At 42.7% G+C, this 27,968-nt stretch overlaps 1 protein-coding gene and 1 non-coding gene across 2 annotated transcripts in view; both read right to left on the bottom strand.

The window, feature by feature from the left end:
- Positions 1 to 2,495, bottom strand: part of ADAM10 (ADAM metallopeptidase domain 10) — a 146,140-nt gene extending 143,645 nt beyond the window's left edge. The window contains exon 1 of the mRNA XM_066341394.1: positions 2,164 to 2,495. Within this exon, the coding sequence (XP_066197491.1) occupies positions 2,164 to 2,218 (55 nt within the window). The 5' untranslated portion in view covers positions 2,219 to 2,495. The remainder of the gene's footprint in view (positions 1 to 2,163) is intronic.
- Positions 2,496 to 27,388: 24,893 nt separating this feature from the next.
- Positions 27,389 to 27,464, bottom strand: TRNAA-GGC (transfer RNA alanine (anticodon GGC)). The gene has a single exon. It is a non-coding gene; the product is annotated as a tRNA-Ala (tRNA).
- Positions 27,465 to 27,968: the final 504 nt, after the last annotated feature.

Genomic DNA, 27,968 nt, shown 5'->3' with positions numbered 1-27,968 from the left:
AGGCTCCATTGGAGCAAAGATGGCCCGGGCGCTGGGGATGGCTCCTTGGCCTCTGCCCCAGGCACTAGAGTGGCTCTGGTCGCGGCAGAGCGACCCCCTGGAGGGGCAGAGCATCGCCCCCTGGTGGGCAGAGCCTCGCCCCTGGTGGGTGTGCCGGGTGGATCCCGTTGGTTGGGCGCATGCAGCAGTCTGTCTGACTGCCTCCCCGTTTCCAGCTTCAGAAAAATACAAAAAAATTAAAAAAATTAAAAAAAAACAAAAAACAAAACTTACAAAGTTGATCATAAATTGCTCAGTTTAAAAGATGAAAAAGCATACGGTATATTACCATAAAATTACAAATATCTTCATATTCCCAAAAGCTGCAATCTTGATGCTAATTTTAAAATCAAGTATTTGTGTGTTTTTTTAAAGTTCTGCTTAAAACATCAAAAAGTGTAAGAAGCCTTTTAACCAGTTTAAAGCAAAATGATACTTTATAAATGACTGCAGAGTTCTGAATTTAGAAAATGTTTCTGTAACAACGGTTTTAACCACAAAGATTATGTTGTTACTTTACTTTTTCTTGGACCATCAGACTACACAAGTTTCTATTCTTACTGTTCCATTCTTTAAAAATAAAAGTTTATATACATTAGTTTTAAGTACTTCATAGAAATCAGTGTCTAATTCCTTACTGCAATCATGAAAAGTGATCAGTTGGAAACCACATTTAGAACGTAAATACAAACGTTAAAATGAAAAGGCTCTTATAGAGGGCCTCTAGCACTTTATATACTTTAGGGTATATACATGCTATAAAACTAAACATCTACTAGAAGCTCTTAATCTAAAACGTACTATCTAACAAATGAATACTACAAACTACAGCAGAAGTTTGCCCACAAAGTTATCAACCTCTAAGAATATAGGACAAAAATATGCTTGGCTTTGCAATCCTAAATCAAAGTGACAAAAGAACAGAAACAATAGATATTTTCTAAAGTATCAAATTAGATTACACTTAACCAAAGCATTCCATAAATTTTTTCAATTCAATGCTTTTAAAAATACGTTAGGGATCGCTACTTGGCCTTTTGGCTAAGATGAACTGTAAAAATACGTTAAGGCTTTTAGGTATACTTTGGGCAAATCAAAAAGTTTACCTAAAATAAAGCACTTTACACAACAACAAAACGATGCAGCTGGTCCTAGGATACAACAGAAACAAAACTCGTCTTCAAAATCCAAGTAATCAAGAAATTATATATGCTTTTTTTTTTTAGTAAATTTAATTCCAATGGGGGGGGAGGTCAGGAGTTGCCTGTTTTGATAATGACCCTTAATGTCTACTCCACCTAAGAGTTTAGGGAAACTTCAAGTTGAATCACCCAGGGACCGTCGCTCGAAGGGACCCAATCCAGTTTACAGATCAAAGAACATCCTGAAAACCGGCTTACCTTCTCCCCACCAAACCCTCTCCCCTGGGCAACAGAATGTTTTCGCTGAACATAAACACACCCTCCTGCGATCTCTCTCCAAACACCGGGGCCACCGGCTCAGACAGCGGGAGACCCCCGTTCCCCCTCCACTGGCGGCCCCTCTGCAGAACCCGGTCGGTCTAGATCGCCGCCCTTGGTAAAGAACAATTCGCAAGCCCAGCCGCGCAGATCCCGCAACTTCCCACGAGCCTACACGGCGGTTCTCCTCCGCGGAGCAGTCTCTGAATCCGCCACCGGGCAGGGGATGAGGGCGGAAGGGTGAGGAGCGTGAGCGTGGAACCCGGGCGGTACCGACCGCCGGCCCCGCGGCAGCTGAGCAGGCAGGCTGGAGGGATGGTCCCACTGGCCTGGGTTCCACGGCTCTTGCCTGGCGGCCCGGATCTCCCGACTTTGCTTCTCTGGGAAGCGACCCCCACATCCCCGTCCGCCGGGGCGTAGGGGGCGGGGAAGGCCTCGCCGGAGGCTCGGAGCCTCGCCGGCCCGCCACGGAAGGGAACGCGGTCGGGTACGAGGGACAATAGGGAGCGGGGAGCGCTGCGCGCCCAAGTGGCGCCGCCGGCCGGCCGGGCTGACTGACGCGCCCGCCGCGCGGCACGACCGGGCTCTGCTTGGCCGGGCCGCCGCTGCCGCCGCGCGGTCTGCGGGGGTCACGGCGCCCCCGGCGCTCCGGGTCGTGCCTCACCTCCCAGCCCCGCCGCCCAAGAGAGGAGCAGAAATAACACTCTCAGCAACACCATCTTCCGCTGCTGCCGCCTCCTCACGGGTTAACAGCAGCACATCGATCCGGAGGGAGAAGCTGGAGGGGCTTGGTCTGGAGCCTCCACGGAAAGCCGGGACCTCCCCCGGCAAGAGAAACGGCAAAACACCTCCCTCTCGCTCCACTTCAGGGGCCGGCAACGCTCCCAGCTCTTCCAAAACAGGGACCTCCCTCCCCCTCGTTTGTTTCCTTCCTCCCTTCCCCGCTTTCCTTCCCTCACTCCTTTCCTCTTCTCGATCTCCCTCCCCCAAGCTCGGGACCTCCGCCTCCTTCCTCACCACGTGACTCATGGGCGCCCAACGGGCACGCGGAGCCGCACCCCTTCCTCCCGCCCCTCCCCCAGGCAGCCCAGGGGCGCGCGCATGCGCGCGGAGACCGGTTCCCGGGCTGCTAGGCCCGTCGCCGCTTCCTGTCCGCAGGCGGAGAGCTGGGATTGGGTTTGGAAGGCGGGGTTCGAGTCTCCTGAGACAGTTCGCCGCTAGTCCTTACAGCTGCTGATAACTGCGCGTTGGGGTAAAAATGAGAAAGTGACGGATGTTACGGGGCCGTTTTGCACTTCTTAACTTCACAAAGAACAGAGATGTTTCTTCTTCGGCCTCTAGTGGTGCACAAGTAAGTAAACAAAAGCAAAGTGCCAACAAGCAGTAATTTTACTGGCGACAGTCACGATCAGAGCACAGAAGTCCAGATCTTTGAGCATCAGAAAGACACAGCCGAAGGCATATTTTTCTGAGCTCTTTACAAATGTGTCACAGACATGGCCTTAGCCGTGATAAAAAAAAAAAAAAAAAAAAAAAGCCTACAGTCTAAACCACAAAGATCCTAAATTTTCAGCCCCTAAAACTGTCCTCTCTACCCTCTGTCCCATAAGTGAAGAGAACTCTCAAATTTCCTTTCACCTCAGCGTCCTAACATTTTTAAAGTTTATGTTTGGTTTCTTAGTAACTCACTTTGGTTCTTTAAACTCGTATTTTATGGACTACATATTTAAGTAGAAGACCTGAAACCATTAAAAAAATAAAAAACGGAAAAAGCTCCTTCAGTTTGGTCTTGGTAATGATATTGTGGCTATTACACCAAAAGCACTAGCAATAAAAGCAAAAATAAATAAGTGGGACTTCATCAAACCAAAAAGCTTCTGCATAGCAAAAGAAACAAGACAATGAAAAGGCAACCTTTGGAATGAGGAAAAAGATTTCCAAATTAGATATCTGTTAAAGGGTTAATATCCAAGACACACAGGGAATTCTTACAACTCAATATAAAGAGCAAACAATCCAATTTAAAAATGGGCAGAGGAACTGAATAGACATTTTTTCAAAGATATCCAAATGACCAACAAGTACCTAAAAAGATGCAGAACACCACTGATCATCAGGAAAACACAAATCAAAACCACAATGACATTCTATGACCAAAAAGACAAGTGTTGGCAAGAATGTGGAGAAAAGGGAACCCTTGTGCACTGTCGGTGGGAATGTAAATTGGTACAGCCAGTACGGAACACAATACAGAGGTTCCTCAAAAAGTTAAAAATAGAACTACCAAATGATTCAGAAAAAGTGTCTATGAATGACTGCATAAAGACAATGTGGTACGTGCGCACACACACAAACACGTAATGGAGTATTATTCAACTATGAGAAAGAAAGCCTCGCCATTTGCAGCATCATGATGAACCCTCAGTGCATTATTCTAAGTGAAATAAGTCAGACAGGAAAAGACCAATACTATGTAATATCACTTATAGGTGAACTCTAAAAGAGCCAAACTCATAAAAACAGAATAGGATGTTGGTTACCAAAGGCTTGGGGGTAGGGAAATGAGGAGGTGTTGTTCAAAGGCTACAAACTTCCAGTTATAAGATAAATAAGTTCTGGGGATCTAATGTACAACATGGAGACTGTAGTTGATACTGTACTATTACTTCAAAGTTGCTAAGAGAGTAGGTCTTAAATATTCTCACCACAAAAAAATAAACGGTAAGCATGTGAGATGATGGAGGTGTTAATTAACCCTACTGTGGTAAATCATTTTATAATACATAAGCTTAGCAAATCAACAAATTGTATAACTTAACCTTATACAATATTATATGTTGATTACATTTAAATAAAGCTGGAAATTTTTAAATAAATAAAAGTAAAAAATTCACAGTGGCATTTAGTAAATTCACAACACTGCAACCATCTAGTTACAAAACATATTGTTATGACAAGAAAAAAATAACTCATATTTCATGAACTGGAACTTTTTGATAGCTTTTAATTAGATATTCTTCATCTATTTGGCATTCTGCTTGAATAGGCTGAATTAGGGAATATAAATATTAATGGTAGTGATACAAATAATATATTGGAAATTCTATACTTCCTTTTACTCTGAATATTTTTAATGTATTACTATTAACATAAATTAAGAGCATGTATCTTTAATTCTCAGTTTGAGAAATTAATTATTATAGTTTTGCTCCAACATTACTAAGCTCAAAAATACAGTCAGAAGTTCTAAAATTGCCTGACCAGGCAGTGGCGCAGTGGATAGAGCATCGGACTGGGATGCAGAGGACCCAGGTTCAGAATCCCAAGGTTGCTGGTTTGAGTGTGAGCTTATCCTGCTTGAGCACAGGCTCACCAGCTTGAGCACAGGGTTGCCAGCTTGAGGGTAGTATCATAGACATGACCCCATGGTTCATCACTGGCTTGAGCCCAAGGTCACTAGCTTGAGCAAGGGATCACTCACGCTGCTATAGTTCCCCCAGTCAAGGCACATATGAAAAAGCAATCAGTGAACAACTAAGGTGTTGCACTGAAGACTTGATGCTTCTCATCTCTCTCCCTTCCTGTCTGCCCTGTCGTTTCCTCTCTCTCTCTCGCAAAAAAAAAAAGTTTTAAAATGATCATTAATTGCATCCATTCATAATAAAATTATTAAATGATGGCATAAGCACTTAAAGTTATTTTTCTTTTTAAAAAAAATTTTTTTTTCTGAAGTTGGAAATGGGGAGGCAGTCAGACAGACTCCTGCATGGGCCCGACCGGGATCCACCCGGAATGCCCACCAGGGGGCGATGCTCTGCCCATCTGGGGCGTTGCTCTGTTGCAACCAGAGCCACTCTAGCGCCTGAGGCAGAGGCCACAGAGCCATCCCCACCGCCCGGGCCAACTTTGCTCCAATGGAGCCTCGGCTGTGGGAGGGGAAGAGAGAGACAGAGAGGAAGGAGAGGGGTAGGGGCGGAGAAGCAGATGGGCACCTCTCCTGTGTGCCCTGGCCGGGAAACAATCCCAGAACTCCTGCACGCCAGGCCGATGCTCTATCACTGACCCAACCGGCCAGGGTCACTTTTTTTTTATTTTTTAAATTGATTTTTAAAGAGGAAGAGACAGACAGAAACATCAATCTGTTCCTGTATATGCCCCAGCCAGGAACAGAACGCACAACTTTTGTGCATCCAAGCTATCCAGCCCGGGCACTTTTTTTCCTTCTTAAAAGAGTCAATTTTAGGCCCTGGCCGGTTGGCTCAGTGGTAGAGCGTCAACCTGACGTGGGGGACTCCCGGGTTCAATTCCTGGCCAGGGAACACAGGAGAAGCGCCCATTTGCTTCTCCACTCCTCCCCCTCTCCTTCCTCTCTGTCTCTCTCTTCCCCTCCCGCAGCCAAGGCTCCATTGGAGCAGTTTGCCCGGGCGCTGAGGATGGCTCTGTGGCCTCTGCCTCAGGTGCTAGAATGACTCTGGTTGCAACAGAGCAACGCCCCAGATGGGCAGAGCATCGCCCCCTGGTGGGCATGCCGGGTGGATCCCGGTCGGGCGCATGCGGGAGTCTGTCTGACTGCCTCCCTGTTTCCAACTTCAGAAAAGGAAAAAAAAAAAGAGTCAATTTTAGGGAACAATTATCATACATGTAAACATGACATTGTATATCACCTGTGCTTATTACTATTTTCCTTTGGTGATGCTGACAACAAATGATACTTTGATTTTCTATTAGACAACTTGTATCGTGTTTAGGTTTGCAGAGTATTTTTTTTATCATTAATTCCAGTGTTAGAGGCAAATGGTACTTTCTCTGTAAATTCAACTGAAAGAAAACCCCAATCATGTTTTGCAATACATGGTGATCACTGAAAATTATCATTTAAGGTTATATTTCTTGCTCTGACCAGGTAGTTCAGTTAGACTCTAAAATTCCAATGTTTCAAAATTGCAGGTTCAATCTCCAGGCAGGGCACATACAAGAGTTAACCAATGGGCCCTGGCTTCTCCACCCCCCCCTTCCTCTCTGTCTCTCTCTTCCCCTCCCGCAGCCAAGGCTCCATTGGAGCAAAGAAGGCCCGGGCGCTGGGGATGGCTCCTTGGCCTCTGCCCCAGGCACTAGAGTGGCTCTGGTCGCGGCAGAGCAACGCCCCGGAGAGGCAGAGCATCGCCCCCTGGTGGGCAGAGCGTCGCCCCCTGGTGGGCAGAGCGTCGCCCCTGGTGGGCGTGCCGGGTGGATCCCGGTCGGGCGCATGCGGGAGTCTGTCTGTCTCTCCCTGTTTCTAGCTGCAGAAAAATACAAAAAAAAAAAAAAAAGAGTTAACCAATGAGCCTGAACAGGCAGTGGATAGAGTGTTGGATTGGGATGCAGAAGGATCCAGGTTCAAGACCCCGAGGTTGCCAGCTTGAGAACGGGCTCATCTGATTTAAGCAAAGCTCACCAGTTTGGACACAGGTCACTGGCTCGAGCAAGGGGTCACTCGGTCTGCTGAAGACCCGTGTCAAGGCACATGTGAGAAAGCAATCAATGAACAACTAAGGTGTCACAACAAAAAACTGATGATTGATGTTTCTCATCTCTCTCTGTTCCTGTCTGTCCCTATCTATCCCTCTCTCTGACTCTCTATCTCTGTAAAAAAAAAAAAAAAAAAAAAGTTAACCAATGAAAGCATAAATAAGTGAACAAATTGATGTCTCTCTCTCTCCCTCTCTGCCTCCTTCCCTCCCTCCCTCTTTCCTCCCTTCTTCCCTCTCTAAAATCAATACATTTTTTAAAGGATTATATTTATTTTTAAAACATAAATATAAGCCCTGGCCGGTTGGCTCAGTGGTAGAGCTTCAGCCTGGATTGCAGGAGTCCCGGGTTTGATTCCCAGCCAGGGCACACAGGAGAAGCGCCCATCTGCTTCTCCACCTCTCCCCCTCTCCTTCCTCTCTGTCTCTCTCTTCCCCTCCCGCAGCCAAGGCTCCGTTGGAGCAAAGATGGCCGGGCGCTGGGGATGGCTCCATGGCTTCTGCCTCAGGCGCTAAAATGGCTCTGGTTGCAACAGAGCGATGCCCCAGATGGGCAGAGCATCGCCCCCTGGTGGGCATGCCGGGTGGATTCCGTTCAGGCGCATGCGGGAGTCTGTCTGACTGCCTCCCGTTTCCAACTTCAGAAAAATACAAAAAAAAGAAAAAAAACAACAAAAAAAAGAATATATTCCATACCAGCATCATAATGAATGATATTCCAGTGTTACAAATTTGGCTACTATTCTGTTTGAAGTTTTACTATACTTTTGGTGTTTTGCAAATGTATGGTTAACTGATAAAATGTGAACATATAAGGTCTGCATTTATACCATCATAGATAGATTGCCTGGGTTCGACTCCCAGCTCTACCATTTATAAGCTGTGCGGCTTTGGCCAATTTATTTCAGATTTTTTTTTTTCCTTTCTTTTTCCAAGTGAGAGGAGGGGAGATAGACAGACTCCAGCAGTTGCCCCAGCTGGGATCCACCCAGCAACCCCCATCTGGGGCCATGCTCACACTGAGCTCTTTTTAGTGCCTGGGGCAGAAGCTCCACAGAGCCATCCTCAGTGCCCAGGGACAATGTGCTCTAACCAAGCCATGGCTGTGGGAGGGGAAGAGAGAAAAAGAGAAGGGGGAGGGGGAGGGATGGAGAAACAGATGGTCACTTCTCTTGTGTGCCTTGACCCGGAATCGAACCTGAGACACTCACACATTTGGCCGACACTCTACCACTAAGCCAACTGGCCAGGGCCTTGTTTTACTTATCTAACCTCAGTGTCTCTTTTGCAAAATGAGAATAATAAAATATTTGCCTAATGGAATTGTTCTGATAATTAAATTTAAATTATTTAACATTTACCAAGTGATTATAATAGTGCCTGGCAGGTAATAATTGCTATAAGTGGTTGTTAAACAAAAATATATAAATATTATGGTTTGCCTGACCTGTGGTGGCGCAGTGGATAAAGCATCAACCTGGAATGCTGAGGTTGCCAATTCAAAACCCCGAGCTTGCCTGGTCAAGACACATATGGGAGTTGATGCTTCCTGCTCCTCCTCCTGCTCTCTCTCTCTCTTTCTCTCTCTCCCTCTTCCTGCCCCTCCCCACCTCTCTAAAATGAATAAATTTAAAAAAATTTTTTTCAATATCATGTTTCTTCCATGAACACTCAAACATCCATTCAAAAGCAGAAATTAAAAGCATTATTTCCTTAGCAACAATACACAGCTTTGATACAACCAGTATAATAAAAGTTATCTTCAACTTTTTTTTTTTTTTTTTTTTTTTTTTCTGAAGCTGGAAACGGGGAATGACAGTCAGACAGACTCCTGCATGCGCCCGACCGGGATCCACCCGGCACACCCACCAGGGGCCAGGGGGCGATGCTCTGCCCCTCCAGGGCGTCGCTTTGCCGCGACCAGAGCCACTCTAGCGCCAGGGGCAGAGGCCAAGGAGCCATCCCCAGCGCCCGGGCCATCTTTGCTCCAATGGAGCCTCAGCTGCGGGAGGGGAAGAGAGAGACAGAGAAGAAGGAGGGGGTGGGGGGGCTGGAGAAGCAAATGGGCGCTTCTCCTATGTGCCCTGGCCAGGAATCGAACCTGGGTCCCCCGCACGCCAGGCCGACGCTCTACCGCTGAGCCAACCAGCCAGGGCCTATCTTCAACTTTTAACAATGAGAAATTCAGCTAGTAAGCATCTGGCCATATACAGTATATTATACAAGTAATACTACAGAAAAATACTTGTTCCACAACTTGAAGCGAATCTGGTAAATGTTTCAAAGTTGCATTTTAAAATTACAACTACTAGTAAATGAACTCTTTGCTGGATGTCACGCATTCACACCAAACTCAACATATTTAACATCTTATCTTTGATAATAGCACCATGACTCTCTCAGTAACTTGGGGATGGAGAGTAAAATCACCTTAGGCTCTTCCTAGACTCTCCTTGTCTACTCATAACCAGTCACCAAGTATTGATTCTGGCCAAAAATTGTCTTTCTATGCCATTAACTCTTCCTTTTCTACTGTTGTCACTTCGATTTACAAGATTATTTTCTTTTGCTTAGACTGCTACAATCTCTATCACTTCAATCTCTCTGGTCCTGCCTTCAAATATCACCTCAGTCTACTACAATTTGCTTCCATTCCCATCATTCCCAAGAAGTTACTCTTTATGGGGCCATCAAAGATTTGTTAGCCATCAATGCTACTGTACACCTTTACTCCTTATCTAACTAGACCTCTTGGTCAATTAACAGTCTTTCCCCAAAATGCCCTTCTCCAATGTTATCAAAGACCTTGCTTTCTCCTGATTTTCTTCTTTACTTTTTCTTCCCTCTAGTCTTCAAATATCATTGTTCCTCAGGATTTTATCTGTGGCTTTCTATCTTCTCATTCTTCATTTGCGTGATTATTTTTTTACTACCCCAAAGGTTTCTGCTCACTAAGCTGTAAGCTCCATGAAAACAAAGCTTGGGTCTGTCTTGTTCTGAATGCTAAACATTGCCTAGCAGATAGCACTTTTCCTGGACCTGTGCCCCAACCCCCAGATTTGTATCTTTTTGTTTGTTTGTTTTTGTGACAGAAACAGAGGCAGAGAGAGGGACAGACAGACAGAAAAGGAGAGAGATGAGAAGCATCAATTCTTCATTGCAGCTTCTTAGTCATTGATTGATTTCTCATATGTGCCTTAACTGGGGGACTACAATAGAACAAGCGATCCTTTGCTCAAGCAAGCAACCTTGAACTCACGCTAGCAACCTTGGGGTTCAAGCCAGCAACCTTTGTGCTCAAGCCAGTGACCATGGGGTCATGTCTATGATCCCATGATCAAGACAGCAATCCCACGCTCAATCTGGTAAGCCCACACACAAGCTGGCAACCCTGGGTCCTCTGCATCCCAGTCTGATGCTCTATCCACTGTGCCACTGCCTGGTCAGGCCAGATTTGTATTTTTTTTTTTTTAATTTCTGAAGCTGGAAACGGGGAGAGACAGTCAGACAGACTCCCGCATGCACCCGACCGGGATCCACCCGGCACGCCCACCAGGGGCGATGCTCTGCCCACCAGGGGGCGATGCTCTGCCCCTCCAGGGCGTCGCTCTGCCGCGACTAGAGCCACTCTAGCGCCTGGGGCAGAGGCCAAGGAGCCATCCCCAGTGCCCGGGCCATCTTTGCTCCAATGGAGCCTTGGCTGCGGGAGGGGAAGAGAGAGACAGAGAGGAAGGAGGGGGTGGGGGTGGAGAAGCAAATGGGTGCTTCTCCTATGTGCCCTGGCCGGGAATCGAACCCGGGTCCCCTGCACGCCAGGCCAACGCTCTACCGCTGAGCCAACCGGCCAGGGCCCAGATTTGTATCTTAGTGGCACCATTTACTAGCTTTGTGACCTTGGGTATATTAAGGTACTTGTAACACAGTTTTCTAATCTTTACAGTGGGTAAGATAGTAATACTTATCTCAAAGTGTTGCTGTGAAAGTTAAATAAATTAATAGATATAAAGCACTTAGAATACTGCATGGCACATAATCTATATAAATAAAAATGTAACTGTTTGTTCAAAATCTTAAATCTCCAAAAGTTCTTCACCGATTGCTTTGAAATTTTGACACAATGTTGCATTCAAATATGCGCTCTTTTTTTATATACCCACTATTATATAGATATAGATGTCACACCTGTGACAGGTAAAAATATGCTTTTTGAAAAACAGCGCCATCTGTTGGATATAAAAGCAACACACGCTATACTAAATATTATGATTCCATTTCAATGTTTCTGATTTATGATCCATTTACGTGTAGCCAGACTTGAGGATGCACAGTTGTGAGCACAGTGATCGTGTTCTGCAGCTTCAGGTCTGTTTCGTTCTCAACAGAATGAATGCGACAGGCTGAGAGACCTCAGTAAGAAACAGCAGGTCAGCATCAAACATGACTCCATGCTCAGCAATCATGCAATTACAGTCGCCTTGCATTCCAGTACAACCCAAATGATGGTTATACTTTGAGCCGGCATGTTCTCATCGGCACTACGACTGAAGTGTGTCCTTATGGCAAGGCTCTGAAATTTAATGGAGAAACAAAAGGAATGTGTTGTGCCGCCAGGAAAATTAAACTGCCTCAACTTGGAGAACCGCCAGAGCCATTAAAAACTTTGCTTGCTGGATATACCGCCGAATCAAATCACTTCCTATCTAACATCAGGAAATAGAACTCATGCTTCCAAATGACGTCATTCGGCACAGAACTCGTAACAGCTCAATTCATGCCAACTTTCAAAGTGAAAGTACAAATTTATCATAAAGCCGGCTCCCTGCTTTCGTTCCCAGATGGTCAACATAAATTCTTACGAATGTATTTCATCGGTGATGGCAATGATGAATTGAATGCACGCTGTGGAATTTCTACTGGCATAAAAAGGCCCATTGTTTCCCAACTGCAAGAGCTTCTTCACGAAAAAAAGAATTTAGTGTGTTTGTTCAAAACAGCAATTGACATGATGCCATCTGATACACACAAGACTGTCATTCATGCTGACAAAACGGCTGCTGGAGAACATGTGTGAAGATTCAATGCTACAACTATACATGAAGTGGCAATTGTTATAGTCGGAGATCAATTCCAACCTAGAGATATTGTTCTTCATCGGAGAAACAATCAATTAACAAAACTTGCAAGGGGAAGGAGGAGGGGCATAAAGAAAACTAGATAGAAGGTGACGGAGGACAATTTGACTTTTTGGGTGATGGGTATGCAACATAATTGAATGACAAGATAACCTGGACATGTTTTCTTTGAATATATCTACCCTGATTTATTGATGTCACCCCATTAAAATTAATAAAAAAATTTATTTATAAAAAAAAAAAAGATGGCCCTGGCCGGTTGGCTCAGCGGTAGAGTGTCGGTCTGGCGTGCAGGAGTCCCGGGTTCGATTCCCGGCCAGGGCACACAGGAGAAGCGCCCATCTGCTTCTCCACCCCTCCCCCTCTCCTTCCTCTCTGTCTCTCTCTTCCCCTCCCACAGCCGAGGCTCCATCGGAGCAAAGATGGCTGGAGCGCTGGGGATGGCTCTGTGGCCTCTGCCTCAGGCGCTAGAGTGGCTCTGGATGCAACAGAGCAACGCCCCAGAGGGGCAGAGCATCGCCCCCTGGGGGGCGTGCCGTGTGGATCCCGGTTGGGCGCATGCTGGAGTCTGTCTGGCTGCCTCCCCGTTTCCAGCTTTGGAAAAATGGAAATAAATTAATTAATTAAATTAAATTTTTAAAAAAGCTGAAAAAATAAATAATATTCATAAATGGTAAAAAAAAAAAAAAAAAACAACTTGCAGAAACTCATCGATGCTACAATGCCCTGCAATATCCAATCATTTTTGGGATGGTGCCAATGGATATCACTTCAACGTTAAGATGATAAATCCAGTCAGTGGCGAAGAAACAAATATGAAATGCAATGCAAAGAACTATTATTCATACCAATTAATGATTCGAGAGAATGAAAACAATCACATTTTGAAATGCCGTCAATTGTTTCACCAATACATCGTAGATATGTACGCAAAAATCAAAACAGAACATTTGATATTCATCGGTTGGAATCAGACCAAGCTTTGCCCTGAAGAATACGTTCATTTGCGAGATGACGGTAATACAACTAACGTTGGAAGACTAATGATTTTGCCATCTTCATATACAGGCAGTCCACGTCATATGCATGAGTATGCTCAAGATGCAATTGCGTATGTTCGTCACTACGGGTGTCCAGACCTATTCATTACATTCACATGCAATCCAGTATAGGACGATATACAACAGCTCTTACTTTCTGGCCAATTGTCAGTGGATAGGCATGACATCACAGCATGTGTTTTCAGACAGAAGCTGAAATCGCTGATGGATTTCATGGTAAACATGAAGTGTTTGGGTCTGTGTGCTGTGAAAAATTAATGAGCAACATCGTAGAAGCAACAATCTTGACAGGACCTTTCAAAGGTGAAGATGTCCTCATTCCTCGCATTCCTATGATTTCAACCGGTATAGCATTTCAATTTAAGAGATTGCAATTCCTAATTTGATTGGCGTTTGCAATCACCATCAACAAAGCTCAGGACCAATCTTTAGAATTGTGCGCTTTAGATCTAGACATGGATTGCTTCTCACATGGACAATTATATGTTGCATGTTCCAGAGTCGGCAAACCAGGTGGAACAACAAAAAATATTGTATACCCACAAGCATTGTGAAATTAAACATATTAGAAACATGCGCTTTCTCTTTTCTTTCTTTTCCATTTAACCAGACTGAGCCACAGCAACACATGGCTGGGTACAGCTAGTAAGCATTATAAAATTTTAGGTGTTGTTATCATTACATAGTGAAAGTTTACTGGCTAACTCCTCCCTGAAGTTCCACAGCCACACCAAATTCAACATGTCCCAAACTGAACAAACCCCTACATCAACCTATCAAAACCATCTTTTTCTTCCTAAATTTCCTTCTTTAATATAAATATATAAATATAAATATAAATATATATATATATATAAATAAATAAAATAAGAGGCAGGAAGGGAGAGAGACAGACTCCTGCATGCGCCTCTACCAGGACCCACCTGGCAAGCCCCCTACCAGGGATGCTTTGCCCATGTAGGCAGAGCTCCATTGCTCCATTGCTTGGCAACCGAGCCATCTCAGCACCTGAGGCAAAGTCATGGAACCATCTTCAGTGCCCAGGGACAACTTGCTACAACCAGAGCCATGGCTGCAGGAGGGGAAGAGAGAGAAAGAAAGAGGAGGAGGGGGAGAGGGAAGGATGGAGAAGCAGATGGTCGCTTCTGTGAACCTTGACCAGGAATCGAATCCAGGACTTCCACATGTTGGGCTAATGTTCTAATGCTGAGCCAACCAGCCAGGGCCTAAATTTCCTATTTTGGTTAGTGGCAACACCATCTATGTAATTACCTAAACTCCTGTCCCATCCCAGTAGGTCATCAATTCATCTTTCATCTTCATTGTATGAAATTCCTCCACCTACCTCCACTACTACAGCCCAAGTTCTCGTCTTGTCTTGCAATACTCAGTCCCTGACATTTGGCACCACTGCTGCCAGAGTGATCTTTTAAAAAAAAATTATATATATATATATATATATATATATATATATATATATATATATATATATATATATCTCCAGGTTGGCTAAGTGGTAGAGCACTGACCCAGTGTGTGGAACTTGGAACTCCAGGGTTCAATTTCCGAGAAGCGCCCATCTGCTTCTCCACCCTTCCCCCTCTCCCTTCTCTCTATCTCTCTCTTCTTCTCCCGCAGCCAATGCTCCATTGGAGCAAGTTGACCAGGTGCTAGAATGGCTCTGGTTGCAACAGAGCAATGCCCCAGATAGGCAGAGTATCGCTCCCTAGTGGGCAAGCCAGGTGGATCCCGCTCTGGCACATGCTAGAGTCTGTCTCTCTGCCTCCTTGTTTCTCACTTCAGAAAAATTTAAATATATATATACACATACATACATATATATGTGTATGTGTGTGTATGTATGTATATGTGTGTATATCTATATAAATAAAAAATGTAAATGTTTGTTTGTTCAAAATCTTAAATCTCTGAAAGTTCTTCACTGATTGCTTTGAAATTTTGACACAATGTTGCATTTGAATACATGCATTTTTTTTTCTGAAGCTAGAAACGGGGAGAGATAGTCAGACAGACTCCCACATGCGCCCGACCAGGATCCACCTGGCACGCCCACCAGGGGGCGACGCTCTGCCCACCAGGGGGCGATGCTCTGCCCCTCCGGGGCGTCGCTCTGTTGCGACCAGAGCCACTCTAGCACCTGGGGCAGAGGCCAAGGAGCCATCCCCAGCGCCAGGGCCATCCTTGCTCCAATGGAGCCTCGCTGCGGGAGGGGAAGAGAGAGACAGAGAGGAAGGAGAGGGGGAGGGGTGGAGAGGCAGATGGGCGCCTCTCCTGTGTGCCCTGGCTGGGAATCGAACCCAGGACTTCTGCACGCCAGGCCGACGCTCTACCACTGAGCCAACCGGCCAGGGCCGAATACATGCATTTTTTTTATGTTTTTATATACCTACTATTATATAGATGTCACACCTGTGACAGGTAAAAACATGCTTTTTTTGAAAAACAGCACCATCTGTTGGACGTAAAAGCAACACACGCTATACTACATATTTTATTATTCCATTTCAATGTTATGGGAGAAATATAAATCGCACATAGCTAAAGATATTTTCCGTCGAATACACAAGGAAAATCCAAATATGAACATGGATTTGAAAGCGGAAATCTACAACGAAGCATTTATAATGATTGAAGATTTGTGCTTAGTAATCGCGAACAAAGTTCTCAATAAATTGGGAATGCCGCACTGAATCACTGCTGCTTCATTCAATGTAGAATTGCATCGTGAACAAAATTACAACACAGTTGATCTTTTGTCGTATGTGCAATCAAATATCCCTAAGCTAACACTTGAGCAAAAAGGCATTTACGATCAAATAATGCAAACTGTCAATAACGGGATTGGAGAAATCTTTTTTTTAGATGCGCCAGGAGGTACTGGTAAAAAGTTTCTAATTAGATTGATTCTGGCAGCAATTCTATCCCAAAATGACATAGCCTTAGCTCTTGCATCATCCGGAATAGCTGCGACATTGCTACCAGGTGGAAGAACTGCTCATTCCGCTTTGAAATTGCCATTGAACATGCAATTCATTGAAACTCCCACGTGCAACATTTCCAAAGCATCCGTCATGGGAAAAGTATTGCAGAAATGCAAACTTATTGTTTGGGATGAATGCACAATGGTGCACAAAATATCGATCAATCATTGCAAGAGTTGCGTGGAAACATCAGACCATTGGGAACGCATTAATATTGCTTGCAGGAGATTTCAGGCAAACACTACCTGTAATTCCTCGATCGACACCAGCGGATGAAATAAATGCTTGCCTGATATACTCTACTTTGTGGTGACACGTAAAGACATTAAAATTAACTACAAATATGCGTGTCCAGCTGCAAAACAATTGATCAGCTGAGGTATTCTCACATCAATTGCTGGAAATTGGGAATGGATAGGTGCTGGTTGATCTGACCTTAGGACAAATTTCATTGCCTCATAACTTCTGCAATTTAGTGACATCAAAAGATGATTTGGTTGAAAAAGTATTTCCCAATATTTAAACTAATTATAAGAATCACGATTGGCTGAGTGAACGAGCTATTCTTGCGACCAAGACAAAGATGTCTACGAACTTAACAATATTCTTCAGTCTAACATTCAAAGCGAGGCAGTCACATACAAGTCTGTTGACACTGTTGTGGAAGTAGATGAAGCGGTTAACTATCCAACAGAATTTTTGAATTCACTCAATCAGCCAGGGATGCCTCTACACGTACTGCAATTGAAAATCGGCATGCCAATTATCATGTTGAGAAATATCAACCAGCCAAAGCTTTGCAACGGCATGAGGCTTGCAGTAAAAAATATTAGTGAGCAACATCATAGAAGCAACAATCTTTTTTTTTTTTTGTATTTTTCTGAAGCTGGAAATGGGGAGGCAGTCAGACTCCCGCATGTGCCGACCAGGATCCACCCAGCATGCCCACCAGGGGGCGATGCTTCTCCCATGTGGGGCATTGCTCTGTTGCAACCAGAGCCACACTAGCACCTGAGGCAGAGGCCACAGAGCCATCCTCAGCGCCTGGGCCAACTTAGCTCCAATGGAGCCTTGGCTGCGGGAGGGGAAGAGAGAGACAGAGAGGAAGGAGAGGGGGAGAGGTGGAGAAGCAGATGGGCGCTTCTCCTGTGTGCCCTGGCCGGGAATCGAACCCGGGACTCCTGCATGCCAGGCCGATGCTCTACCACTGAGCCAACCGGCCAGGGCCAGAAGCAACAATCTTGACAGGACCTTTCAAAGGTGAAGCTGTCCTCAATCCTGGAATCTATGATTCCAACGGATATGCCATTTCAATTTAAGAGACTGCAGTTCCCAATTCAATTGGCATTTGCAATCACCATCAACAAAGTTCAGGGCCAATCTTTAGAATTGTGCAGTTTAGATCTAGACATGGATTGCTTCTCACATGGACAATTATATGTTGCGTGTTCTAGAGTCAGCAAACCAGACAATCTGCACAGACAATGGAACAACAAAAGGTACTGTATACCCACAAGCATTGTGAAATTAAACATATTAAAAACATGTGCTTTCTCTTTTCTTTCTTTTCCATTTAACCAGACTGAGCCACAGCAATGCGTGGCCGGGTACAGCTAGTGTGTGTGTGTGTGTGTGTGTGTGTGTATATATATATATATATATATATATTCTTTTAGCCCCAGGATAAAAATACAAGGCCTTCATGATCTGGTCATTGCCTTCTTTGACAGATTCATCTTTCATCACTCTCTTACATTATCTTCTAAAAGTAGTGAGGACAAAAGTCGGAACAATCATAGTAGCTGGCAGTTAGTAATAAAATGGAAGTTTAAAGAACTTAAACAAATTGCCCAAGGTCACAAAGCTGGTGCATGGCAGAGCCAACACCCAAAGTTAAATCTGCCTCCAGAGCATGTGCTTTAATCACTACACTAAGCTGCTGTTCAGCTGTGGTTGTCTCCCAAGCACAAGCACATCACTTTCCTCTAACACCTTTGCACATTTTATTTCTCCCAGGAGGAATACCTCTCTCATTTATTCTATATATTCTATAAAACTAAATTCAAAGTATTCCTTCAATAATTCATTTTATACTTTTTTTGTTAGGATTTTGTTTTCTGTTGAAAAAGGGGATCAAAGACAAAAAAACTACTTAGGAAATCCACTTTGGGGGAAAAAGTGAAAAATTATATTTCTAACTTACAGCATTTAGAAAGCAAATAATAAACATCAATTTCCTTTGTAGTAAAGGAATAGTTTGAAGTAAAGAAATAGTTATTGTTAATGATACGGTTCAGGCATCTTCTCCTCTGTTAAATCTTCACTAACTTCGTTACTAGACAAAATGTAATATTTCTCATTTATATGCTTCTAATGTGCTTATCAAAGTGTGTTGTGCTTGTTTAACATCTTTTCTAAACTTTAAAGATAGGTATGAGTCATATTAAAGGTTGTAAAAATAGAGCCTCCGAGTTTTAACTAATATATATACAATAAATGTTTATTAAATCTTAATGCTAGAATAAGACCCATTTCACTAATTTTTTCAAACACTAGGAGTGGCCCCTCACTGCCTAAAACTGCAATTCCTTTTTTTTTAAGATTTTATTTATTCATTTAGAGAGTAATGGGGAGCAGGAAGCATCAACTCCCATATGTGCCTTGGCCCGACAAGCCTGGGGTTTTGAACCGGCAACTTCAGCATTCCAGGTCAATGCTTTATCCACTGCACCACCACAGGGCAAGCCTTATTCTAATACTTAAGGTTCTCCTTTAAATGAAACTTCTACTCCATCCAGTTGAACTGGTCCACACTTGGGAACCCCAAAGCATCTTAAACTTTCCCCCTTCTATGCTTTTGTCCCGCTATTTCCTTTATGCTTATACAGCAGGGGTCCCCAAACTTTTTACACAGGGGGCCAGTTCACTGTCCCTCAGAATGTTGGAGGGCCAGACTATAAAAAAAAACTATGAACAAATCCCTAAGCACACTGCACATATCTTATTTTAAAGTAAAAAAACAAAACGGGAACAAATACAATATTTAAAATAAAGAACAAGTAAATTTAAATCAACAAACTGACCAGTATTTCAATGGAAACTATGCTCCTCTCACTGACCGCCAATGAAAGAGGTGCCTCTTCTGGAAGTGTGGTGGGGGCCGGATAAATGGCCTCAGGGGGCCGCATGCGGCCCGCGGGCCGTAGTTTGGGGACCCCTGTTATACAGTATGCTTTAAAAAAATAAAATAAAATAAAAAAGACAACAGGCCCAAAATGGAGTCGCTTATGCTAAAACCCCATGTCAACAAACTGAGACAGCTCTCCCAGAAATGGAATCTAAAACTAGTCATTAGGAATTGTCTGATCAGTACTAGTTAAGTAATCTACCTGATAGACTCCTGCCACTCCCTAAAGGAAAATAAGCTTGTAATAACTAACTCACCATTTTCCCCACTATAACTTCCTTGTTCCTTGTTCCTTGTCCTTTCTGCTTATAAAAGTCTTGTATTTTGTACACCTCCTCAGAGCTCCTTCTATCTGCTATATTGGATGCTGCCAGATTTGAATCAATTTACTCAATAAACTCTTAAAATTTTTAATATGGTTTAGTTCTCTTTTAATGAATATTACCTAGGCTTAAAACTCTGGTCATAGCCTGGTAGCTTATAAACCAAATTAGACTCACAGAAATGTTTGGTTTGACTTATAGCCAATTTTGTTCATATTTATGTCAATTTTCAACAGTTAGGAGCTTTCATGTTAAAATGTAAATTACACATTTTCTGTAAAAACTGAAAGATTAAGCTGATTTCAGTTCTTGCAAAACATTAGTTGGCTAGAACTAATTAGAGGCTGCCCTCCTTGGATGGGGCTGGTCCAATATCACCCCAGGATGAATTATCTTTGCCAGTATTCTAGCTTGTGACCTCTGTTTTAAGAACTAGGCCATGTTCCAAATAGTCTTGAAGTGTTTTCCTAGACCCTGGGGACCCCACTAATCTCAACCACAGTTTAATCCAAAACACCTATTATTTATGTCCCACATCTGCAGTTAATCATGTGTTACTTTATGGAAACTCTTGCATTATTATCCCAATATTGCAGAGGGTAGAGATAGAAAGGCTTTGAGGCAAACAGAGGGCACCCAAAATAAAACCTTACAGGGTAACAGTAATAATTATTAGCCATTCATGCAACAAATATTTGTTCTGCTCCAGATTTGGAGATTTGCACACTGCCAAGACAATATTCCTGACGGAGTACCAGGCACCATGATAGAACTTTACATACAGGATCCCATCTTTGCAACAGTGCTATGAAATAGAGATATCCCCTTTCACAAATAACGAAGCAGTAGCCAACCAGGCTTCTAATCCAAGTTTGTTTAACTCTGAATCTTGTAGTCTTTTGAATTACTGATGACTCTATCCTTATTATCATTTAATGATCCAGAATCTACTTGGCTTTGAAGGTCCAGAGTTTGATTATCCTCAGTGCACCCTGAGTCAATCAGCCAACAAGGATTATTCATAGGCACAAAACTCTCAGAAGACATATCTTAAACAAAATGTCACCTCATCATTTCATGAGTTAAATATTCAGGTTAGCAAGTCAGTGCATTCTCTTTTTTATCTTCAACACTTGAGAGCTAAATTATAATTGAAAGTGGCTTTGTAAGCAAGGTATCAATGCAAAAGAAATTAATTGAAAATTTGATTGAGTAGGCCCTAGCTGGGTTGCTCAGTAGATAGAGTGTCATCCCAGTGAGCTGCAGTCATGGGTTGGATCCCTGGTTAGGGCACATATAAGAAGCAACCAATGAGTGCACAACTAAATGGCACAACTAAATACAGCAGCAAACTGAGGCTTCTCTCTATCTCTCTCCCCTCCTGCCTCCCTCTCTCTCTTTACTCTCAAATCAATGGAAAAAAACTAAAGTTGAGAGAAGTAAAGTGATCTTTACCCAAGCTTGTAACATAATACCTGGTCCCAAGTCTTGTGTTCTTCATTCATCATACTTTCTACTACATTAGGCTCCTTCTGTGTGACCATGCATAATAGTCTCTTCTGTGACCCAAAGCACTACATTGTAGATACTTAATAAATAATTACAGGGATTTGATATTATAATTATAAGCCAAATGAGTCATAACTCTTACTCTATGCACATTAACAATTACCAGATATACTTCTCAACAATGCAAGTGGTTATTTTCTGATATTGTCCTAGATGAGTATTTCTCAGGGTCTGGCCAGTGGAATACTTGCATCAGAGTCACTTAAGATGCTTGTCAATACTGAAGATTCCTGGGCTTTTCTTCAATTCTGTTGAATTATAATTACTGGGGATGGAGCCCAGAAATATGCCTTTTTAACAGGCTTTCCACAGGAGAGTTGTTCATCACTGAAGTGTGACACTCACTGTTCTAAATAAACATGAATGAACACAAAAGACCAGGTTCTCTTGGAAAGTCAATGTCAACATATAAAAATAACAGTGAACAGAATATAATTTCTTGATTCAAAGATAATTCAATTATAAGATATAATTTATTTATATCTTGATTTAATAATGGCTTTTGAAGAGTATTAAATGTTCAAAAAAGGTTAATTCTGAATCTAGAATAATTTAAGTATTAATAAAGAAAACCTTAGATCTGAGGAAATTCAATGATTATATTTTAAATGGTGTAGTAAAAACAGAAGAGTTTGGAGGTGAAAAGTTAGACATGATCTGAGTAGACTTCGAAAGCTAATCTGGGATTAAGAGAAGAGAAAGGACATTTTAAATTAGGGGAAACAAATGAGCCAATGATTTGGATAAGCATAATTCAACAACTGAACAAAGCAAATCTTATAGAAAGAGAGTTTATTACATTTTAGTACTTGATAAGGTCAGTTAAATAGAATGAGGATAGATTAAGAAAAACATTGAATACCAGACCAATTTGTGATATTTAGCGGTTAAGGAAATGCCTTTAAAAGTTTTTCAGAAGTAGATGAAAATAATGAAAGCAATATTTTACCTGGCAATACACACAGTGTACACAAAGGTAAAGAAACTGTAGAGAAATCAGTAGGTTTATTTGAACACACTCAATGACCTAGCACAACACCAGAGAATATGGAAAGCAAGATTTGGATATAATATTAAAGGAAGAGTGAAGTTTTTATTTGACTTGAAATTCTGGAAATGTATCTAAGGAATATAATAAGTACACTTATAAAGATTCAGTTACTAGCCTGACCAGGCGGTGGCACAGTGGATAGAGCATCGGACTGGGATGCGGAAGACCCAGGTTCTAGACTCCGAGGTCGCTAGCTTGAATGCGGGCTCACCTGGTTTGAGCAAAGCTCACCAGTTGGACCCAAGGTTGCTGGCTAGAGCAAGGGGTTACTCAATCTGCTGTAGTCCCACGGTCAAGGCACATATGAGAAAGCAATCAATGAATAACTAAGGTGTCACAACTGATGATTGATGCTTCTCATCTCTCCCCATTCCCGTCTGTCTATCCCTCTCTCTGACTCTCTCTGTAAAAAAAAAAAAAAAGATTCAGTTACTAAACAATTGAGTGAAACCAAGTTCATAATAGTTAAACATGGAAACAGTCTAAATGTCCAAGAAGCAGGAATTGTTTGTCACTAATGGGATATTATTAATTCACTGGAAATGTTGCAGAATAATATATATTAATACACAAAGATGTTCACAATATACTGATAACTGAAATGTGTTCAGAACAGTTCAATTTTTGTTTACAAAACTATGTATGTGTTCAGATATCTAGAAAAGTTTGGGAACGATATAGGAGTGTTAAAGTGTCACTAGTGTTATCTTTAATACTTTATTCTACATGGTGTGATGAAGGGTGTTTTTTTTCCTTTATTTTTGCTTATTTATGTTTTCTAATTGTCTAAACTGAATATGTTTTGGTTTTGAATTAAAAGGTGAATATTTTATTTACATTAAACATTTTTTAATTTAAAAACAAGATTTGTTGTCTGTAAGGAAACTAAGACAAAATTCCTTAAATGTTTTAAGCCTGGGTGATGTAGACTGGTATTAACATGAAAAAAATGTGGAAAAGACAAGAACAATAAAGCATTTTGAGACTAGGATTATAAAATATAGTTTTAGACATGACTTTGAAGGAGCAGACACACACACACACACACACACACATACACACACTTCATGAAAGTACATTGGAAAAATGACCACCCCTAACTGGATTGCTCAGTTGTTTAGAGCAGTGGTCCCCAACCTTTTTAGGGCCATGGACCAGTTTAATGTCAGAAAATATTTTCATGGACCGGCCTTTAGGGTGGGACAGATAAATGTATCACGTGACTGAGAAGCGTCAAGAGTGAGTCTTAGACAGATGTAACAGAGGGAATCTGGTCATTTTTAAAAAATAAAACATCATTCAGACTTAAATATAAATAAAACAAAAATAATGTAAATTATTTATTCTTTCTCTGCGGACTGGTACCAAATGGCCCACGGACCGTACCAGTCCACGGCCCGGGTTTGGGGACCACTGATTTAGAGCATCATCCAGATATATCAAGGTTGTGGATTCTGTCCCCGGTAAAAGCACATACAAGAAACCAATAAATACATTTAAAAAATATAACAAATTGATGTTTCTCTCTCTCTGAAATCAATAAAAAATTTTAAAATGACAAAAAGACTGGCCCTGGCTGGTTGGCTCAGTGGTAGAGCATCAGCCCAGCATGTGGCGGCATGTGGAAATCCTGGTTTCGATTCCCGGTCAGGGCACACAGGAGAAGAACCCATCTGCTTCTCCACCCCTCCCCCTCTTTTTTTCTCTGTCTCTCTCTTCCCCTTTCGCAGCCAAGGCTCCATTGGAGCAAAGTTGGCCCAGGTGCTGAGGATGGCTCCATGGCCTCCACCTCAGGTGCTAGAATGGCTCCGGTTGCATCGGAGCAATGGCCCAGATGAGGAGAGCATCACCCCCTAGTGGACATGCCAGGTGGATACTGGTCATGTGTATGCGGGAGACTGTCTGCCTGCCTCCCGGCTTCTCACTTCAGAAAAATAAAATAAATAAATAAAATTAATTGTCAAAAAGACTAACTTTGGAGCATTGTAGAGTTCTGGGAGAGTAATGAAAAATAACATTGGCTATAAGAGGTAAATTTAGAAGCATTTTACTCTTGCTAAGGTTTGGGGTTTTTTGGGTTTTTTTGTTTGTTTTTTTGTTTTGTTTTGTTTTTTTTCTGAAGCTGGAAACAGGGAGAGACAGTCAGACAGACTCCCGCATGCGCCCGACCAGGATCCACCCGGCACGCCCACCAGGGGGCGACGCTCTGCCCACCAGGGGGCGATGCTCTGCCCCTCCGGGGCATCGCTCTGCCGCGACAGAGCCACTCTAGCGCCTGGGGCAGAGGCCAAGGAGCCATCCCCAGCGCCCGGGCCATCTTAGCTCCAATGGAGCCTTGGCTGCGGGAGGGGAAGAGAGAGACAGAGAGGAAGGAGGGGGTGGGGGTGGAGAAGCAAATGGGCGCTTCTCCTATGTGCCCTGGCCGGGAATCGAACCCAGGTCCCCTGCACGCCAGGCCGACGCTCTACCGCTGAGCCAACCGGCCAGGGCCGCTAAGGTTTGTTTACCATAAGAATGAGGAGAGGCAGCTTCTCCTAATGCCAGAATGGTAATTCTCAAACTTTTTCATGTATCAGAACACCTAGAGGTCTTATTAAAATACAGACCTCTGTGATGCTGGACTCTACACCGAGTTTCTGATTCTGTAGAATTGGGGTGGGACTAAAGAATTTTATTCTTAACAAGTTTCCAGGTGATGCTGATATTACTAATCTAAAAGCCACACTTTAAGAAGAGCTGTACTAGAGTTAAGGGATATCTGACAAACTGGTGGGCTGGCAGGGCAGAAGTATGTTTAAAGAGAGAAATGCCTGCCTGACCAGGCGGTGGCGCAGTAGATAGAGCGTCGGACTGGAATGTGGAGGACCCAGGTTCAAGACCCCAAGGTCGCCAGCTTGAGCACGGGCTCATCTGGTTTGAGCAAAGCTCACCAGCTTGGACCCAAGGTCACTGGCTTGAGCAAGGGCTTACTTGGTCTGCTGTAGCCCCACGGTCAAGGCACATATGAGATAGCAATCAATGAACAACTAAAGTGTCACAACGAAAACTGATGATTGATGCTTCTCATCTCTCTCCGTTCCTGTCTATCTGTTCCTATCTATCCCTCTCTCTGACTCTCTCTGTCTCTGTAAAAAAAAAGAGAGAAACCCTAAGGAAAGAAGTCCTAAGGCATGATGTACTTGATCCAATAGCAAAATCTTAACCACGAGGTGTAAGACCAGGGGAGTAGGGATTTTGACTTGAAGGTGATGAAATATATTCCTTTAGTTCACTCCTGGTGTAGCCTATCAGGACCCAGTTTAGGATCCCCTTTTAAAAAGAACAACATAAGTAAAATTGAGAAAATTGTTTCACAAATATTGTAGCATAGTAGAGCTATAATAACAGGGAAAAGGTCATTTCCCTCCATTCTCCATCATATATCTTTAACACCACCAGGACAGACTAGCATCTGCTGAAGCAGCATGAAGTAGAAGAAGCACCTGGCAGAATATTGTAGAATTGGATTTGTTTCTGAGCAGGTGTGGGACTCCTCATGGGGGCTCTCAGAAATAATTAAATAGAGAATGTACCTTGCAGGAGCCTGGAGTTTCTGCATAAGCAGTTGAGGGCCAGAGCCAGGGCAATTGAGTTACATGGAAACCCTTGATTTTAACTCAGAATTTTTTCACTTATCTTGAGTAGAAAGCAACAAGGCATAAAGGTATATATGCCCAGTATCTTCTGCTCAGAACCAACTTTTAATTCAGCTAACAATAAATAACTATCAAATTATTTTTAGTAGAACCACCAACAAAATAAAAACAAGATGTTGGAATAATAGCTCTTATAGGTTTATACAGGTTTATACAGGATAAGCTGAGAAAGAGAAAACCATAGTCTCAGGAATAATTAGAAAACTGCTACACTCTAGTAGTAAGGTAATAAGCTCTCAGCTAGGGGGTGGCTATAGATAAATAAAGTAAGAAAGAGGTATATAATATCAGCAAGACTTGATAGATGAGATAATATCCAAGAAATAATCATTTTGAGAGTTAGAGATCTATACAGCTCACAAAAATTAGGGAATATTTCAAAATGAATATGAAGCAATAAAAAAAGAAGCATTTGATTTTTTTTTTTATTAAACAAGAACATCAGAAAAGCAACTGACAAGTCAAAGAAAGTTCAATTATGAAAATGAGATGAAAAACCAACTTTTATTTCATTGGTGAAAATGCACTAAGGCTGAAAGTGCTGGAGTATCTGCACATCCCTGACCCCCTAATTTTTTTTTTTTAATTTTTTTAATTTTATTCATTTTAGAGAGGAGAGGGAGAGAGAGAGAGAGGAGAGACAGAGAGAGAGAAGGGAGGAGGAGCTGGAAGCAGCAACTCCCATATGTGCCTTGACCAGGCAAGCCCAGGGTTTCGAACCGGCAACCTCAGCATTTCCAGGTCGATGCTTTATCCACTGTGCCACCACAGGTCAGGCCCTGACCCCCTAATTTTTGTGAGAAGTATATTTTATTGGATTTCTTAAGCCTGAGTTAAATAAACAGCCTCTGATTTTGATTAGGAGAGGGTAGCTTAATTCCTCCTTTTCTCACTTTAAAAGATTTTTTTTTTAAAAGATCTTTCCTCATCTAAATTTTTATAACAGTTATTGCTTACACTACTTACTTAGTATTATAAACTTACTTATAGTGTCAGTAATCATTATATGTGACTATGTCTTATTTCCCAAAACAGATTTTGCCCTGCCAAAGAGTAAACCAATGCTTTACACTTGTATTCCCCATAATTCACACTCTGGCACTAGCAACAACTCCATACTGACTAAGTAAACTTTTTCTTTTTTGTATTTTTCCAAAGCTGGAAACGGGGAGGCAGTCAGACAGACTTCCACATGCACCCGACCAGGATCCACCCGGCATGCCCACCAAGGGGCGCCACAGAGCCATCCTCAGCGCTGGGCAAACTTTGCTCCAGTGGAGCCTTGGCTGCCGGAGGGGAAGAGAGAGACAGAGAGGTAGGAGAGGGGGAGGGGTGGAGAAGCAGATGGGCTCTTCTCCTGTGTGCCCTGGCCGGGAATCGAACCCGGGACTTCCGCATGCCAGGCCGACGCTCTACCACTGAGCCAACCGGCCAGGGCCTTAAGTAAACTTTTTTATACTATATGGTTCAGATATCATTTGAAAAATATAAAGGATACATTAATAATTATGACCAATATTATGACATGAAATTTTAGAATGCCATGAAATAATAAAAAAGGAACTAAAAAGAGCTCTTAGAAATTAAATATAAGATAGCATCAATAAACAATGGATTAAGAGAATTGAAAGATAAAGTTGAGGAAATTTCTTAGAAGGTATACTGCTCACAAAAATTAGGGGATATTTAAAAATGAATATAAAGCTATAAAATATCCCCTAATTCTTGTGAGCAGTATAAAAATAAACAGCCTGACCAGGTGGTGGTGCAGTGGATAGAGCATTGGACTGGGACGCAGAGGACCCAGGTTCGAAACTCAAGGTCACCAGCATGAGCGCAGGCTCAACCAGCTTGAGTGCGGGGATTGCTGGTTTGAGCATGGGATCATAGACATGACCCCATGGTCTCTAGCTTGAGCCCAAAAACCTTTGCTGGCTTGAAG

This window comes from Saccopteryx leptura, chromosome 6 (assembly GCF_036850995.1).
Source record: "Saccopteryx leptura isolate mSacLep1 chromosome 6, mSacLep1_pri_phased_curated, whole genome shotgun sequence".
Lineage (NCBI taxonomy): Eukaryota > Metazoa > Chordata > Mammalia > Chiroptera > Emballonuridae > Saccopteryx > Saccopteryx leptura.
Note: the sequence above shows the minus strand (reverse complement) of the source record. Positions and strands in the feature narration are given on the sequence as shown.